The sequence below is a fragment of the Carcharodon carcharias genome, chromosome 20 (assembly GCF_017639515.1).
Source record: "Carcharodon carcharias isolate sCarCar2 chromosome 20, sCarCar2.pri, whole genome shotgun sequence".
Classification (NCBI taxonomy): domain Eukaryota; kingdom Metazoa; phylum Chordata; class Chondrichthyes; order Lamniformes; family Lamnidae; genus Carcharodon; species Carcharodon carcharias.
This window is the reverse complement of record NC_054486.1, coordinates 34,540,815-34,559,574: the sequence shown is the minus strand read 5'-3', so window position 1 is coordinate 34,559,574 and position 18,760 is coordinate 34,540,815. Positions and strand designations below refer to the sequence as shown.

General features: G+C 44.4%; 1 protein-coding gene across 1 annotated transcript in view; it reads left to right on the top strand.

The window, feature by feature from the left end:
* Positions 1–18,760, top strand: part of plekhd1 (pleckstrin homology domain containing, family D (with coiled-coil domains) member 1) — a 101,963-nt gene that overhangs the window by 58,449 nt on the left and 24,754 nt on the right. The window contains exons 7-11 of the mRNA XM_041214170.1: positions 124–218; positions 4,627–4,720; positions 7,880–8,061; positions 10,531–10,663; positions 15,029–15,173. Of these exons, the coding sequence (XP_041070104.1) occupies positions 124–218; positions 4,627–4,720; positions 7,880–8,061; positions 10,531–10,663; positions 15,029–15,173 (649 nt within the window). The remainder of the gene's footprint in view (positions 1–123; positions 219–4,626; positions 4,721–7,879; positions 8,062–10,530; positions 10,664–15,028; positions 15,174–18,760) is intronic.

Sequence of the window (18,760 nt, the reverse complement as noted above, 5' to 3'; positions counted from 1 at the left end):
TGGGTTAAGAACTGGTTGTAAGTGCTGAGAGGTTGGCATGGTTAGTGCTCTATCCATTGTGTGGTAGCAGCATGCGATTTAGGCTGGTGATCTGAAGTTATGTGACTTTTAATCCAATTACAGGAACTGGAACGACTAAATCAAGTCCTTGAGGTGGAGAAAAACAGGATTGAGGAAATGGTCCAGGATTTGAAGTCTGAGCAGGAACAGATAAAGAGGTAAAGGGTTTGGAGGGTGAGGGGATAGAATGGCATCAACCAATCAGCTCTGTGACTCATGTCACCATCTCTGGTTGGACATATTCCTGAAGGTGTCTTCACTAGGCTGCCTGCCTAGAATTGTCCCTCCCACACTCACACCATTGGTCACCTGACATGTCCATCCTCATGGTGGTTTGCCTTCCCAGCCCAATCAGAAAGTGAATAGACTCTTCATTACCCAATTGGGCAATTACTGACGCTCAGTCAAACGGCTTTTTACCCTTTCTCTAATATCTTTATAGGTGATAAAAGTGTTCATAGAAAATCTTTAAAAAGCACAGTTTCTTTTATTGCCCCTATGAACTTTCCCCTGGCTGTGTCCGGGAGATTGATCTTTAATTCCTGAAGACTCTAGGGCAACCCTGTTTGTGATCACTGACTGCTTCCAGCCACTGAAATCTTCACTGTACACCACAGTAGATCTTACCAACCCTCCAGGTTGTTGTGAGTCTCTATAAAGATTAGTCTCTGGGACACTGCCATAAGCAATTCAGGGTGAGAAAAACAAAGGGACATAAAAAGAATGGTGTGTTCCTTTCATTCTTTTTTAACACTTTTAAAAATTAAGCAGTGCTCGTTGGTCAAAACTAGAAGAAGCAGCTCAATGTTGGAACTTGACCTGATCAGGCTCCATTTGGGCCTGTTGTTGCAGGCTTCAGATTTATAAGACAAAAACAGAATTACCTGGAAAAACTCAGCAGGTCTGGCAGCATCGGCGGAGAAGAAAAGAGTTGACGTTTCGAGTCCTCATGACCCTTCGACAGAACTTGCGTTCGAGTCCAAGAAAGAGTTGAAATATAAGCTGGTTTAAGGTGCGTGTGTGGGGTCGGAGAGATAGAGAGACAAAGAGGTGGGGGGGGGGGTGTGGTTGTAGGGACAAACAAGCAGTGATAGAAGCAGATCATCAAAAGATGTCAACGACAATAGTACAATAGAACACATAGGTGTTAAAATTAAAGTTGGTGATATTATCTAAACGAATGTGCTAATTAAGAATGGATGGTAGGGCACTCAAGGTAAAGCTCTAGTGGGGTTTTTTTTATATAATGGAAATAGGTGGGAAAAGGAAAATCTTTATAATTTATTGGAAAAAAAAAGGGAAGGGGGAAACAGAAAGGGGGTGGGGATGGGGGAGGGAGCTTACGACCTAAAGTTGTAGAATTCAATATTCAGTCCGGAAGGCTGTAAAGTCCCTAGTCGGAAGATGAGGTGTTGTTCCTCCAGTTTGCGTTGGGCTTCACTGGAACAATGCAGCAAGCCAAGGACAGACATGTGGGCAAGAGAGCAGGGTGGAGTGTTGAAATGGCAAGCGACAGGGAGGTTTGGGTCATTCTTGCGGACAGACCGCAGGTGTTCTGCAAAGTGGTCGCCCAGTTTACGTTTGGTCTCTCCAATGTAGAGGAGACCACATTGGGAGCAACGAATGCAGTAGACTAAGTTGGGGGAAATGCAAGTGAATTGCTGCTTCACTTGAAAGGAGTGTTTGGGTCCTTGGACGGTGAGGAGAGAGGAAGTGAAGGGGCAGGTGTTGCATCTTTTGCGTGGGCATGGGGTGGTGCCATAGGAGGGGGTTGAGGAGTAGGGGGTGATGGAGGAGTGGACCAGGGTGTCCCGGAGGGAGCGATCCCTACGGAATGCCGATAAGGGGGGTGAAGGGAAGATGTATTTGGTGGTGGCATCATGCTGGAGTTGGCGGAAATGGCGGAGGATGATCCTTTGAATGCGGAGGCTGGTGGGGTGATAAGTGATGGACATTTTCACGTGGTCCATCTCTGACACTTCCCTTCCCTTCCTTGACCTCTCTGTCTCAATCTCTGGTGATAGACTGTCCACCAATATCCATTACAAACCCACCGACTCCCACAGCTATCTCGACTACAGCTCCTCACACCCCGCTTCCTGTAAGGACTCCATCCCATTCTCTCAGTTCCTTCGCCTCCATCGCATCTGTTCCGATGATGCTACATTCAAAAACAGTTCCTCTGACATGTCCTCCTTCTTCCTTAACCGAGGTTTTCCACCCACGGTCGTTGACAGGGCCCTCAACCGTGTCCGGCCCATCTCCCGCGCATCCGCCCTCACGCCTTCTCCTCCCTCCCAGAAACATGATAGGGTCCCCCTTGTCCTCAGATCACCCCACCAGCCTCCGCATTCAAAGGATCATCCTCCGCCATTTCCGCCAACTCCAGCATGATGCCACCACCAAATACATCTTCCCTTCACCCCCCTTATCGGCATTCCGTAGGGATCGCTCCCTCCGGGACACCCTGGTCCACTCCTCCATCACCCCCTACTCCTCAACCCCCTCCTATGGCACCACCCCATGCCCACGCAAAAGATGCAACACCTGCCCCTTCACTTCCTCTCTCCTCACCGTCCAAGGACCCAAACACTCCTTTCAAGTGAAGAAGCATTTCACTTGCATTTCCCCCAACTTAGTCTACTGCATTCGTTGCTCCCAATGTGGTCTCCTCTACATTGGAGAGACCAAACGTAAACTGGGCGACCGCTTTGCAGAACACCTGGGGTCTGTCCGCAAGAATGACCCAAACCTCCCTGTCGCTTGCCATTTCAACACTCCACCCTGCTCTCTTGCCCACATGTCTGTCCTTGGCTTGCTGCATTGTTCCAGTGAAGCCCAACGCAAACTGGAGGAACAACACCTCATCTTCCGACTAGGGACTTTACAGCCTTCCAGACTGAATATTGAATTCAACAACTTTAGGTCGTAAGCTCCCTCCCCCATCCCCACCCCCTTTCTGTTTCCCCCTTCCCTTTTTTTTTCCAATAAATTATAAAGATTTTCCTTTTCCCACCTATTTCCATTATATAAAAAAAAAAACCCACTAGAGCTATACCTTGAGTGCCCTACCATCCATTCTTAATTAGCACATTCGTTTAGATAATATCACCAACTTTAATTTTAACACCTATGTGTTCTATTGTACTATTGTCGTTGACATCTTTTGATGATCTGCTTCTATCACTGCTTGTTTGTCCCTACAACCACACCCCCCCCCCCCCCACCTCTTTGTCTCTCTATCTCTCCGACCCCACACACGCACCTTAAACCAGCTTATATTTCAACTCTTTCTTGGACTCGAACGCAAGTTCTGTCGAAGGGTCATGAGGACTCGAAACGTCAACTCTTTTCTTCTCCGCCGATGCTGCCAGACCTGCTGAGTTTTTCCAGGTAATTCTGTTTTTGTTTTGGATTTCCAGCATCCGCAGTTTTTTTGTTTTTACTTCAGATTCATAAGGCTTCCCAGCAAAGGGATCCCACCTCTCCTATGTCCCCAAGGCCAGAAATGCAGTGGGAGTTGGTGGGAGGGGCCTTTGTGGTGAGAGGTGGAAACACAACCATTCAGACCAGTTATCTTTAAAGCAACTCTGGTGCCCCTTTCCCAAAGTCGTACCAGATCCCATTCATCCATCGCCCCTGTTGTCGCTGACTTACGTTGGCTCCTAGTTTGATAGCTCTTTTACTTTTAACATTTTCATCAATGTTTTCAAGCACCTCCCTCTCTCTGTAGCCTCCTTCAACTCTGAGATTTCTATGTTCCTCTAACTCAGGGCTCTTATGAATCCTCCTAACTCCTTTTGCCCTATCATTGGTGCCCATGCCCTCAGTTGTCTGAGCCCCAAGCTCTGGAATTCCCTCCCTAACCTTCTTGGCCTCTCTCTCCTTTAAGACTCTTCTAAAAACCAACCTCTTTGCTCACCTGTCCTCATATCTCTTTCTTTGGCTTGTTGCCAATATTTGCCTGATAGCACTCCTGTGAAGTGCTTTTGAAAGATTTTTATTCAGCACTGTAGATGTTTAACAACACATGGACTGCAGAGGTTTGACAAAGCAGCTCACTGCCTCCTCCTCAAGGGCAATTAGGGATGGGCAATAAATGCTGGCTGAGTCAGCGACACCCACATTCCATGAACAAATAAAAATATATATTAAAGGCTTTATATACATGCAAATTGTTCTTATTAAGTCAATGTCTGATGGCTAATGGCCTGAGTCAATAGCTAATATTTATTCATCAGATTAATCCATTATTATATAATAAGGTATCTTAGCCACCATTCCCCTAATACCAACAAATTATCTGATCATTCATTCATTCATTTGCTCTTTGTGAGATCTTGCTGTACACAATTTAGTTGTCAACTTTTTCCATATTGCAAAAGTGATTGCATTGAGGGAGGAGGGAAATCATTCATTAATTTATCAAACACTTTGGGGCATACAAAGGATGAGATTGTGTTAAGGTGCTATATAAATGCAGATTTATTTCTGTTTCTTTCTTTTCTTGGGTTTGCTGACAAGCTGAGGTTTTGTTGTTTTTCTGAATTGTGTTCTTGGTTTTAGGGAACTGGAGATGACAGTAAGCTCACTAATGGCAGTGGAAGAGGAAAAGAAAGATCTGCACGAACTATCGGAATCCCTGCAAAATAACTTAGAGGTGAGGGTTTGAACTGGGCATGGGTGAAGGGTGGAGTAAAGATGGTGAGGGGTGCAATATGATGTCCTATCATTATGTGTGTTGGTGCTTAGATACACCGTGACTTCCTGCTCTTGACTCCTGCTTAAGGTGTGTATCTGAGATCATTCGCTGCATGTCTGCCATGACTCAGTGGTAGCACTCTCATCCCTCACTTGGAAGGTTGTGGATTCAAATCCCACTCCAAAAACAAACACAAAGGCCCATACCTTCCAGTTTCTGGATTGTTGGGGATTGGACGTATGGCCCAAGATGCATGTCGGTACCCCACAGAAATCCCAACGTGCTAATCTCAGTTTGAACTTCTGACCGGCAATTCCATTGCTCCCTGGGACCCTCCATGAAAGCCTCCAAGTCTGAGTTAGAGTCAGAGATTCTGGGCAATTCTGACTTACTTCCCTGAAGAGTTATCCAGGAAATATTAGACAGAAAAATCCTAGTTTAACTCCTGGTTAACTATATAACTGACTCCCTCCTCAATCACTCACACTTTTCCCACTGACCCCCCTGACCAACTTCCAACCCAACCCAACCCAACTATCCCTCCTGACAATGCTAACCTCCAACCACCTGACTCCTCCTCCCCCCCCCACCCCAAACACACACACACACCAACCAACAACACGACCTGGCTAGCCCTGACCCAACTACCCCTCCTGATCAGACCGGACTACACCCTGGCCCACCTACCCACTCACCCATCTAGCAACCTCCCCACCTGCCACTTTATCTGCCACCTCACCCACCCTACCACTCACTCATTCACATTGGACCTTTAAATTTACCATATGGCAACTAGTGCTGTAAGAAGGGGGAGTGTCTTCTGCGCTGATTCCCTTTGCAGGTCTCTGTGTGGATTCCTGCACTGAGCAGGTTCTTCAGGATGCTGCATCAGAAGTCAGACCCTTGAAACGTATGAAGGTAAGTGCACGGTTTTTTGACTGAACAGCATTGGACCCAGTGGTTCTCTTGCTGCTTAGAAGATTTGGGCCAAAATCTGTGCTGATAAATGTAGTGAAGGGAGCAGCAAATTTCAAGCTAAAATATAGGGATGGGCAATAAATGCTGGCCTAGCCAGCGATGCCCACATCCCATAAATGAATTTTTTAAAAATTATGTATAGTTTCATTACTGTATCCCATGGCTAGATGACAAAAGACTAAAATTCATCCAGTTTGCCCTCTGCAATTCTGGTAAGCCACATGATACAATGATGTTAACCAATCATTATAATTAATTTGTATCAATCAACAACAGACCCAGGCATGAGGTGAGGAAACCCCAGTGGTGGAAAGCTTTGGAAAATAATGGTCCAAAGTCACCTGTTCCTCGCAAATATGTTACTCATTCTAAGATACTGGATCCTTAAATGTTATTTTCTAAAGGAAGTCTACCTGAAAGAAATTTGAATGAATCCATACTAACTGTCACCCCACGAATTAACCAGTATCTCACTGAAATATGAGAAATCTAGAAGCAGGAAGAAGCCATTCAGCCCCTTGAGCTTTTCACGTCATTCAATTAATCATGGCTGATCTGTATCTAAATTTGCTGATGACACAAAGATAGGTAGGAAATTAAATTGTGAAGAGGACATAAGGAGGCAACAAAAAGATATAGCTAGGTTAAGTGAGTGGGCAACGATTTGACAAATGGAGTATAATGTGGGAAAATGTGAAATTGTCCATTTTGGCAGGAAGAATAAAAATGTAGTGTATTATCTAAATGGTGAGAGGTTGCAGAGCTCTGAGATGCAGAGGGATCTGGGTGTCCTAGTACCTGAATCACAAAAGGTTAGTACACAGGTACAGCAAGTAATTAGGAAAGCTAATAGGTTGTTATCGTTTATTGCGAGGGGAACTGAATACAAGAGTAAGAAGATTATGCTTCAGTTATACAGGCTTTGGTGAGACCACATCTGGAGTACTGTGTACAGTATTGGTGGTCTTATTTAAGGAAGGCTGTAAGTGCATTGGAAGCAGTTCAGAGAAGGTTTGCTAGACTAATACCTGGAATGGGCAAGTTATCCTATGAGGAAAGGTTGGACAGAACTAGGCTTGTATCTGCTGGAGTTTAGAAGAGTAAGAGGCAACTTGGCTGAAACATATAAGATCCTGAGAGGTCTTAACAGGGTGGATGTGGAAAAGATCTTTTCTCTTGTGGGAGAATCTAGAATTAGGGGTCACTGTTTAAAAATAAAGGGTTGCCTATTTAAAACAGAGATGAGGAGAATTTTTTTCTCTTAGAGGGCTGTGAGTCTTTGGAACTTCCTTCCTCAAAAAGCAGTGGAAACAGAGTCTTTGAATATTTTTAAGGCAGAGGTAGACAGATTCTTGATAAGCAAGGGAGTAGGCAGGAATTTGGAGTTGAAGTTACAATCAGATCAGCATGATCTTATTGAATGGCGGAGCAGGCTCAAGGAGCTGAGTGGCCTACTCCTGCTCCTAATTCGTATGTTCTATCTTAACTCCATAACATCTTGGTTCCATGATTCTTAAGACCTCTACAGAACAAAAATTTATCAATCTCAGTTTTGAAATTGACCCACAACTTCAACAGTATTTTGGGTGAAAAAGGGTACCAGTTTTCCATGCCCCTTTGCATGATGAAGTACTCACTGATATCACCCCTGTACAGCCTAGCGCTGAAGGTGATGCCCTTGTCTTGTTCTGGGCTCTCCACCGCCAGAGGAAATAGTGTATTTTTATTGACTATCAAATCATTTAATCATCTTAAACGCCTCAATTAAATCACCCCTTAGTCTTCTATTTTCAAATGAATAGAAGTCAAGTCTATGCAAACTATTCCCATAATTTAATTCTTTTAGTCCCCTGGTATGAATCTAGTGAATCTGCAGTACACCTCTGCAAGGCCAATGGTTTTGATTATTAGCGATCAATGTTCACTATTGGTATGTACACAAGAAAAATAATTGAGAAATTGTCTTTCATTCTGAAGGTGTGTTAAACACAGGAGGATCTGTTCACCTCAGTCCATTATCCTCCGGTCCTTGAGAGAAACCCTCAGCTTGGGGAAGTATTAGGGGCCTCAGTACCTGTCTGAAGGTTATCCCCCAAATGTTTGCTTGTGCTGACCTGTTGGTTTCTCTACTCGCTCCAGTCCCTGTCTCATGAGAAGCTGAGGACGTTGGAGAAGCTGAAGGACAGCGAGCACCAGGCTCAGCAGCTGACCAGCCAGAACGAGCAGCTCTCACAATCCAGTGGAACATTCCGTGCCATCCTGCAGCAAATTGAGGAGGACATGAAGAAACTGCAGGATGAGAAAGTTCTTGCTGAGGAAAGGTGAGGAGAAGAGCTTAGATTGCAGTTTTAGAAGGGGAAAGAATGAGGGAGGAGTGCACACGAGCTCCCGACAGCAGATGGGAAACCCAGGGAGAATGATCTGAACGGCTGGGCCTTGTTCACATAATTGTTCCAGAAATTCCAGGCCTTAATCTTTGAAATTTCCTCTCTAAATCTCTCTGCCTCACTTCTCACTTTCCTTCTTTGAGGCACTCTTTAAAATCTACCTCATTGACAAAGCTTTTGGTCATCTGACCTAATATCTCCTTATGTGGCCCTCTGTCATGTTTTATTTGATAATGTGCCTATGAAACTCCCTGAGGGCATTTTACTGTGTTAAATCACACAGAATCATAGTGCATAAGAGGCCCTTCGGCCCATCGAGTCTACACCGACACATGAGAAACACCTGACCTACCTACCTAATCCCATTTACCAGCACTTGGCCCATAGCCTTGAATGTTATGATGTGCCAATGCTCATCCAGGTACTTTTTAAAGGATGTGATGCAACCCACCTCCACCACCCTCCCAGGCAGTGCATTCCAGACCGTCCACCACCCTCTGGGTAAAAAAGTTTTGCTTCACATTCCCCCTAAACCTCCTGCCCCTCGCCTTGAACTTATGCCCCCTTGTGACTGACCCTTCAACTAAGGGGAATAGCTGCTCCCTATCCACTCTGTCCATGCCCATCATAATCTTGTACACCTCGATCAGGTTGCCCCTCAGTTTTCTCTGCTCCAACGAAAACAACCCAAGTCTATCCAAGCTCTCTTCATAACTTAAATGTTTCATCCCAGGCAACATCCTGGTGAATCTCCTCTGCACCCTCTCCAGTGCAGTCACATCCTTCCTATAATGTGGCGACCAGAACTGCACACAGTACTCCAGCTGTGGCCTTACTAAGGTTCTATACAACTCCAACATGACCTCCCTACTTTTGTAATCTATGCCTTGATTGATAAAGGCAAATGTCCCATATGCTTTTTCACCACCCCACTAACGAGCTCCTCTGCCTTCAGAGATCTTTGGACACACAAGCCAAGGTTCCTTTGTTCCTCAGAACTTCCTAGTGTCATGCCGCTCATTGAATACTTCCTTGTCAAATTACTCCTTGTTTTAACTGAAACCTTTATTAAAAACTTAAATACCCTCATGAAACCTCATCTCGTCTGTGGATGAGGTTTCATGCTTTTTCTGAAGCCTGCCAGGGCTCCCAGCCTGCCCGCCAAACTTAAGGTTGGACGGGCAGGTCCACTAATGATTTTAGTTAGTTTCTCAATGGCCTCAATAGGCCGTTGACAGGTTGGCAGGCGCACAGCTGACTTGGCTGTGCCCCGCCAACCTGCAAATGGAAATGACGCGGGGTGACATCGGGAGTTCCACTCGGCGTCATCCTGCGCTATTTTACGTGTCGGCGAGCGGGTCCCGCCCCCACTCGCCAACTGGAAGATCCTGCCCATAGGTGCTCAAGCGAATCTCTATGGAAAAGAGCATAACTAGAGGCTATCGACATAAGGTAGCCACCAAGAAATCTATAGGGAATTCAGAAGAAACCTCTTTACCCAAAGTCTGGTGAGAATGTGGGACTTGTTACCACAGGGTGTGGTTGAAGCAAATAGTATTGATGCATTTAATGAGAAGCTGCAAAGGCATATGAGGGAGAAGATGGTTACTAGATTTAAATGAAGAAAGGCTTGAATTGAACATAAATGCCAGCATGGACTGGTTGGTCTGAATGGCCTGTGTCTGTGCTGTATGTCCTATGTTATTCCGTATAATCCAATTAATGTCTACCACTTGCATATAATTAAACGCAATTAATATACAATTAATGCTTTTGAGTCTGCAAATTATTTTTGCTCTGGTACCTCAGCAAAGCTATCCTTTGGATGAAACTTTAAACCTACGCCCTGCCCATCAAGGCAAATGGGCATTAAAGTTCCTCGGGCACTATTCAAAGCACAGCAGCAAGTTTTCCCAGTGCCATGGCCAGTGTTCTTCCCTCAATGATGAACAGCACATTACCTGTTTATTTTATATGTAAGGATTCTTTGTTTTTAATTTGTTTTTGGGATGTGGACAACAAGGCCCCATTGATCATCCATCCCTTGTTCCCCTGAGAAAGTGGCACAGAGCCTTATACTTCAGAAGTTGTTTCTCAAGTTTGCTAAGCATTTAAACCAACCTCGTAGTGTGGGGCTGGAGTTGTGTGTAGGCCAGAGTGGTTAAAGATAGAAGGTTTGCTTCTCAGTGTATTCTCCAGGAAAGGTAGAATATAACCTAGATGCAATTTATTTCTGTCACGTTTCTTTAAATGAACATTTCTCTGCTCCAATTGGCTACTGCCTTTTCTACATTATAACAGTGACAACAAATGTACTTCATTAGCTGTGAAGTGCTTTGGGATGTTCTGAGGTGGTGAAAGGTGCTATATAAATGCAAGTTCTTCCCTGTCTCTCCTCTGTAGGCTACAGGAGAATGAAAAGAGAGCGCTTGCATTGCAGGAGGAGCGTGAGTTTTATTCCACTCAGTCCCAGGAACTCCAGGTCTCACTCTCAGAGCTGACAGCAGAGAAGCAGAAAACAGAGAGTGAGCTGAGGGTAAGAGAGCTTTAATTGACAGATCAGTCATCTGTTGTTCACTGTGATCCATCAGGCTTCTGGGTGTGAGAGCAGGGTGGGGTAGTGGGGGGTTGGGGGTGGTGGGTGAGTAAATGTGGTGTGGGGGGTGGGGGTTTAATGAGGGTGGGGGAGGTGACTGGAGGGGGTGAAGAAATATTTATTGATGAAAAATCTTTATGCAAGGATGTGGAGCAAAGGATTGCAATTGAAATGGGTCCAACATTTGTAGATTTGCGGCAAAATGAAGAAGTACAGGACAGGTTGCTCATTGATCAGCTGCACGTTAGCCTTTTGTGTAGGTTGTGTATTTAAAAATATTATTTCTTCCTTGGATCTGAGTTTCACAGGACAGACATGTAGAACACTTGCAAATAAAAAGCTGTTTGGCCTTGGCAAGGTAATTTAACAATTGGGAATTAATTGTACTCGCAGCCTGGCCATGACTGGAAAAATACCCCCGGTGGAGCTGGATGAGAGATCCCTTCTCACGACCCAGAGACTGAGTGGGTCAAGAACCCATGTCTAGGGAGTGTAAAGTAATGCTTGGACAAAATACAATTCAGCACCATCAGGCAAACACAGAGGTAAAGATCCACACCAGCTGCCTTTTCAGAGACTGAAGGCCTCCAATTCCCAGCCTCCAAAAGAACAGTGTGTAGGCACATGGACTAAGAATATGAACATACGCACAAGGAGTAGAGGTAGGCCATTCAGCCCCTCGAGCCTGCTCTGCTGTATAATAAGATCATGACTGATCTGATAGTAACCTGAAATCTGCGTCCCACATACCCCCGATAACCTATCACCCTCTTGCTTACCAAGGATCTATCCAAAAACAGAAAATGCTGGAAAATCTCAGCAGGTCTAGCAGCATCTGTGGAGTGAGAAACAGAGTTAACGTTTCGAGTCTGTATGATCCTTAAATCCGTCTCTGCCTTAAAAATATTCAAAAGCTTTGCTTCCGTCACCTTTTCAGGAAGAGAGTTTCAAAGGCTCATGGCCTGAGTGAAAAAAAAATCACCTTATCTCTGTTTTAAATGGGCGACCCCTGATTTTTAAACAGTGACCTCTAGTTCTAGATTCTTCCACACGTGGAAACATCCTCTCCACATCCACCCTGTCAGAACGTCTCAGGATCTTATATGTTTCAATCAAGTAATGCCTGGCTCAGAGCAACCGTGGCTCTATCGAGAGTCACAGGGAGTGAGGGACACAAAATTACCCTGAAGAGAATGAAGAAAGGTTCAAGCTGGTAACTCCTTCTGTAGTTGAGTAATCCAGTACTTGTGGGCAGGCTCACATTTGATAAATGAGCAGGTTGCAACAATTGAGCCCCTGCAGAAAGCAGCACCATCAGGAGAGGATGCAAGTTAGGAAAGGAGGGTCAAATGTTGAGTTTTTATTTCTTTCCAAATTCCTGCTGTGGTAAATGAGAGCAACTTGTATGTATATAATGCCTTTAACTTAGTAAAGATATTAAATATTTTGAGACTGGGCTATGTAATTATTATGGCCAAAAGCTTGGTCAAAGAGTTAGGTTTTAAGAAGGAAAGAGGATTACAGAGGTGGAGAGGTTTAGGAGGGAATCCCAAAGCGTAGGACCCAGGCAGCTTAAGACACGACTGCCAGTGGTGAAGCAATGGTAATCGGGGATGCATAAGAGGCCAGAATTGGAGGAGTGCAGATATCTCGGAGTAATGTGGGGCTGGAGGAGGTTATAGAGATAGGGAGGGGCAAGGCCATGGAGGGAAGCATTGATTAAAGCAGCTTCTGCTCAATTATATCCCATTCCTGTGGTAACTATGGTTTTTTCTGATGCGTTGTATACCTTTTAAGCAGTGTTATAAAGGAAGGTCACATGATCTTGAGCAGCCAATAGTGGAGTAGCGCAGGCTAACTGTATTTAGTTGGAAGTTAGTAGTCTGCAAGTGAGCAGCAGAAGTATACATATAGAGTTTGGTGTAGAAACACATGTGTAGCTGCTGAGTACCTTGCAAATAAACAGAATGTGTTCCACCTAAGAAGTGCCTGCAGAACCACTCTATCTAAAGTACCAACTCGGTCACCTCGCAACAAGCGTGCAAGTGTGACTCACAAGTCACAACAGTTCCCAACATATGGGGGGTCTTATGGTACAGTGGGTAGTGTCCCCGCCTCTGAGCAAGAAACTCTGGGTTCACGTCCTACCCCAGGTCTTGATGACCAAGGAGGCCAAACAGGTTGAGTATCAACCTATAAATCCTTCCAACACTTGCCAATGGCAGTTGATATGAGTGGAAGAGATTCTTGGTCAGCCATGTGAAGGAAAGAACCATCACTATCCATAGCTCCAGACTACAACATGCATGTAAAAGTGCATATTGCCATAGCAAGTTGGATTCCCTGAGTGAACTGTAATGCATCACCAACACCCAACATATAAACAGTTACCTTCCTTTCCTCTTCTAGCCAGGTTGTTTTGCATTTATTTCTGCCATAGAGACTGGTCAGTGGATTGGTTCCCCATCCTCTTTCCTTGAGGAGATGCAAGAGAACGTCACAAGTAAGTTAGTTCTCAGCTGTGACTCAATGGCTAGCATTCTCGCCTCTGAGTTAGAAATTGGTGGATTCAAGTTCCAATCCAGAGGTTTGAAAACAAAATCCAGGCTGGCACTCCAGCGCAGTACTGAAGGAGTGCTGCACTTACAGACATGCTCTCTTTCAGATAACATGTTAAACTGAGGCCCTGTCTGCCCTCTCAGGTGGACATGAAAGGTGCATGACATTGTTCGAAGGAGAGCAGGAGAGTTCTCCCTAGTGCCCTTACCGATATTTATCCATTAATCAACACCATTAAAATAGAGGATCTGGTCATTATCACATTTCTCTTAGTGGGAGCTTGCTGTGCACAAATTGCCTGCCACATTTCCTCCATTACAACAGTGACTACGTTTTACAAATACATCATTGACTGTAAAGTATTTTGGGATATCCTGAGGTTGTGAAAGGCGTGATATAAATGAAAGTATTTCTTTCATTCCCTGGAGTGTCAGCCTAGATTTTTTTTTAGTTTTCAAGACTTTGGAGCGGGACTTGAATCTAGGACCTACTTACTTAGAGGTGAGAGTGCTACCCAAAATTAGCCATTCATTTTCAATAACAAACAACAACCTATGTGACTATAGCCATAGTAATCTATCCCTTCTTGACCTATCTGCAGCCTTTCACACTGTTGACCACACCATTCCTCATTCAATGACTCTCCATTGTCATCCAGCTGGGTGGGACTGCCCTCACTTGATTTTATTCTAATCTAAATCATGGTCAGAGAATCAGTTGCAGTGGCTTCTCTTCCATTCCTGCACCATTATCTCTGGTGCCCTCCAAGGATCTATCCTTGGCTCCCTCCTATTCCTCATCATATTGCTCTTAGGGATGTCATTCAAAGGAACAGTGTTAGTTTTCACACGAGCGCTGATGACACCCAGCTCTGCCTCACCACCTCTCTCAACAACTCCATTGTAGCTAAATTATCAGGTGGCTTATTTGACATCCAGTACTGCATGAGCAGAAATTTCCTCAAATTAATCTGAAGCAACATGCGGAAAAGAGTTGGTCAACTATCATCCTACTGACATTATTAGTGACTTTTTTGGAGACATAAGGCAGCAGGGGACAGGATCGGGCATTGCTGTGATGTGACATGTAATCAAATAGCCCAGTGAGACTCGATTGAGAAAACTTGCATCTGATCCTTGAGCAACTTGAGTGAGGTGCACAGATAGTCACTGGCTCCCTGGAACAGTCGTCCAGCAAAAGTTTGGGAGAAATCAGCGAGGCAAAGACCATGAATGTCGATAAATCAGGGCAACACTTGAGGAATAAGTGCCTTTAATTATAAACTGGTTGACAACAATCAACAAAGTTTCAGAGAGAGAAAGACTGATCTGACCAACCTTTGACTTTAAGGGCTGTAGCTGGTTTCAATGTTAGGGACAGTAAAACACAAACCACAAAAATCATGGGGGATCCATGAAAAACAAATGAGCTGAACGGTAGAAAGCAATGGGCAATTAGTGTTGGCGTGTTGTGCCTAGGAAGAGGCAGTATTGAGTGAACTGCCCGAGTTTGGCTTTGGGACCCTTCATAGTTTGTCATTGATATCAATGACTTTGTTTCACAAATTAGTGTGAATCTGCAAAGATCACAGTTGAATCCATACCAGGAGAGAAACAACTGAAGAAGAGTTGGAAGAAGGATGTAAATGGGTCAATTATTATGTGGTGGAAAATTGCAAAGTATTACACTGATATTGATTCTTGATAACTCTTTCTTATTGAAGTTGACCTTTATTTCTTATGCTAGGAGGAGATTAAGTCTCGTGCAGAGCTGGAGCGAAGACTGCAAGAGGCAGAGGAAGCCTTGCAGCGGTTGGAGCAGGGCCTGAGCTCAAATGAACGCACAGTGGAGAAAAATGAGCTAATGAAAGGAGATGTGGGTGAGCTGAGAAGTAAGTGACGGTGGTAATGATCCTAAATTGCGCTTACCTGGTGTCAGCTGTGGATCAGTTGGTAGCACGTTCACCTCTGAGACAGGAAATTGCTGATTCAAATCCTATTCTAGAGAATTGAGCACATAATCTAGACTGGTACCCCAGTGCAACACTGAGGCAGTGCGGCACTGCCTTTTGGATGTGACATTAAACTGGGATCCTGTCAGCTCTCTCAGCTGGATGTAAAAGGTCCCGGGGCACTACTGGAAGAAGAGCAGAGGAGTTATCCCTGTTGTCCTGGCTAATATTTAGCAAACAAAATTTGACATAGAGCCACATACATGAAAGCAAAATTTACATTTCTATAGAGCCTTTCATAGAAACATAAAAAATAGGAGCAGGAGTAGGCCATTTGGCCCTTCGAGCCTGCTCTGCCATTCATTATGAGCATGGCTGATCATCCAACTCAATAGCCTGCCCCCACATTCTCCACATATCCTTTGATCCTTTTCACCCCAAGAGCTATATCTAACTCCTTCTTGGAAACATACAATGTTTTGGCCTCAACTACTTGAATTCCCAGGCTCACCACTTTCTGGGTGAAGATATTTCTCATCATCTCAGTCCTAAATGGTCTACCCTGTATCCTCAGACTGTAACCACTGGTTCTGGAGTCCCCCACCATTGGGAACATCCTTCCTGCATTTACCCTGTCTAGTCATGTTAGAATTAAAAGGTTTCTATGAGATCCCCCCTCATTCTTCTGAACTCCAGCAAATATAATCCTAACCGACTCAATCTCTCCTCATATGTCAGTCCTACCATCCCAGGAATCAGTCTGGTAAACCTTCGCTGCACTCCCTCTATAGAAAGAACATCTTTCCTCAGATAAGGAGACCAAAACTGCACACAATATTCCAGCTGTGGTCTCACCAAGGCCCTGTATAATTGCAGCAAGGCATCCCTGCTCCTGTACTTGAATGCTCTCGCTATGAAGGCCAACATACCACTTGCCTTCTTTACCGCCTGCTGCACCTGCATGCTTACCTTCAGTGACTGGTGTACAAGGACACCCAGGTCTCATTGCACATTCCCCTCTCTCAATTTATAGCCATTCAGATAATAATCTGCCTTCCTGTTTTTGCTACCAAAGTGGATAACCTCACATTTATCCACATTTTACTGCATCTGCCATGCATTTGACCACTCACTCAGCTTGTCCAAATCACACTGAAGCATCTCTGCATCCTCCTCAAGACTCACCCTCCCACCCAGCTTTGTCTCATCTGCAAGTTTGGAGATATTACATTTAGTTCCCTCATCTAAATAGTTAATATATTGTGAATAACTGGGGTCCCAGCACCGATCCCTGTGGTACCCCACTAGTCATTGCCTGCCATTTGGAAAAAGGCCCGTTTATTCCTACTCTTTGTTTCCTGTCTGCCAACCAGTTTTCTATCCATCTCAATACACTACCCCAATTCCATGAGCTTTAATTTTACACGCTAATCTCTTATGTGGGACTTTATCAAAAGCCTTTTGAAAGTCCAAATAAACAACATCCACTGGCTCTCCCTCATCAACTCTACTAGTTACATTCTTGAAAAATTCCAGTAGATTTGTCAAGCATGATTTCCCTTTCGTAAATCCATGCTGACTCTGTCCGATTCTGCCACTCTTTTCCAAGTGCTCAGCTATTAAATCTTTTATAATGGATTCTAGAATTTTTTCCACTACTGACATCAGGCTGACTGGTCTATAATTCTCTATTTTCTCTCTACCTCTCTTTTTAAATAGTGGGGTTACATTAGCTACCCTCCAATCTGTAGGAACTGTTCCAGAGTCTATAGAATCTCAGAAGATGACCACCAATGCATCCACTATTTCTAGGGCCACTTCCTTAAATACTCAGTTCAGAACCTCAGGACATCTCAAAGTGCTTTATAGCCAATGAAGTACTATTGCAGTCATTGTTGTAATGTAGGGAACACAACAGCCAACATGCACAAAGTAAGATCCCACAAACGGCAATGTGATGATGACTATATAATCTGTTTTAGTGACGTTGGTTAAGATATAAATATTGGCCAGGAAATATTAGGGCAGGTTACCAAATACTTGATCAAAGAGTTAGGTTTCAAGCAGCAAGTTAAAGAAGGAAAGGTGGAGAGGGTTAGGGAGGGAATTCCAGAATTTAGAGCCCAGGCAGTTGAAGGCACGGCAGCCAAGGGTAAGATGAAGGGATTGGGGAATGGACAAGAGGCCAGAATTGGAGGAATGCAGCGTTCCGAGAGTCTAAGGGCTGAAGGCCATCACAGAGATAGGGAGGGGGATGAGGCCATGGTCGAGTTTGAAAACAAGGATGACGGTTTCAAAATGGATTGAGAATTGTATAGCAGACAGGAAACAGAGAGTAGGAATAAATGGGTCTTTGTCGGAGTGGCAGACAGTGACTAGTGGGGTAGCACAGGGATCAGTCCTTAGTCCCTAGCTGTTCACAATATATATCAATGATTTGGGTGAGGGAATCAAATGTAATATTTCCAAGTTTGCTGACGACACAAAACTTGGTGGGAATGTGAGTGGTGCGGAGGATGCTAAGAGGCTTCAAGATGATTTAGACAAGTAGAGTGAGTGGGCAAATACATGGCAGATGCAGAATAATGTGGATAAATGTGAAGTTATCCACTTCAGTAGGGAAAAGGGCAGAAAATTATTTAAATAGTGATAGATTGGGAAACGTTTATGTACAAAGGGACTGGGTGTCCTTGTACACCAATCACTGAAAGCAAGCATGCAGGTCCAGCAAGCAATTAAGAAGCAAATAGTATATTGGCCTTCGTTGAGAGAGGACTTGTGTACAGGAGCAAGGATGTCTTACAGCAGCTGTACAGGGCCTTGGTGAGACCATACCTGGAGTATTGTGTGCAGTTTTGGTCTCCTTGCCTAAGAAAGAATATACTTGCCATTGAGGGAGTGCAGCAAAGGTTGACCAGGCTGATTCCTGGGATGGCAGGATTGTTGTATGAGAAGAGATTGGGTCGACTAGGCCTGTATTCACTGAAGTTTAGAAGAATGAGAGGGGATCTCACTGAAATGTATAAAATTCTAACAGGCTGGACAGACTGGATGCAGGGATGATGTTTCACCTGGCTGGGGGGGGTCTAGAACAAGGGCTCCAAGTCTCAGAATATGGGGTAGGCTATTTAGGACTGAGATGAGGAGAAACTCCTTACTCAGAGGGTGGTGAACCTGTGGAATTCTCTTCCATAGAGGCTGTGGAGGCCAAGTCACTGAATACATTTAAGAAGGAAATAGATAGATTTCTAGACCCTAATGTATCAAGGGGTATGGGGAGAGAACCAGAGTGTGGCATTGATATAGAGGATCAGCCATGATCATATTGAATGGAGGAGCAGGCTCGAAGGGCCGAATGACCTACTCCTGCTCCTAGTTTCTGTTTTTAAAAATCGAGGCGTTGTTGGATGAAAACAAATTTAAGGACCGCCCAGTGTTATGAAGTACATCTGGTCTTTTGTGTTTAAGAGAAGATACCTTCAACAATCTAGCAAGCTTTGGAGTTCTCGCTCCAAAACCCTCCACAT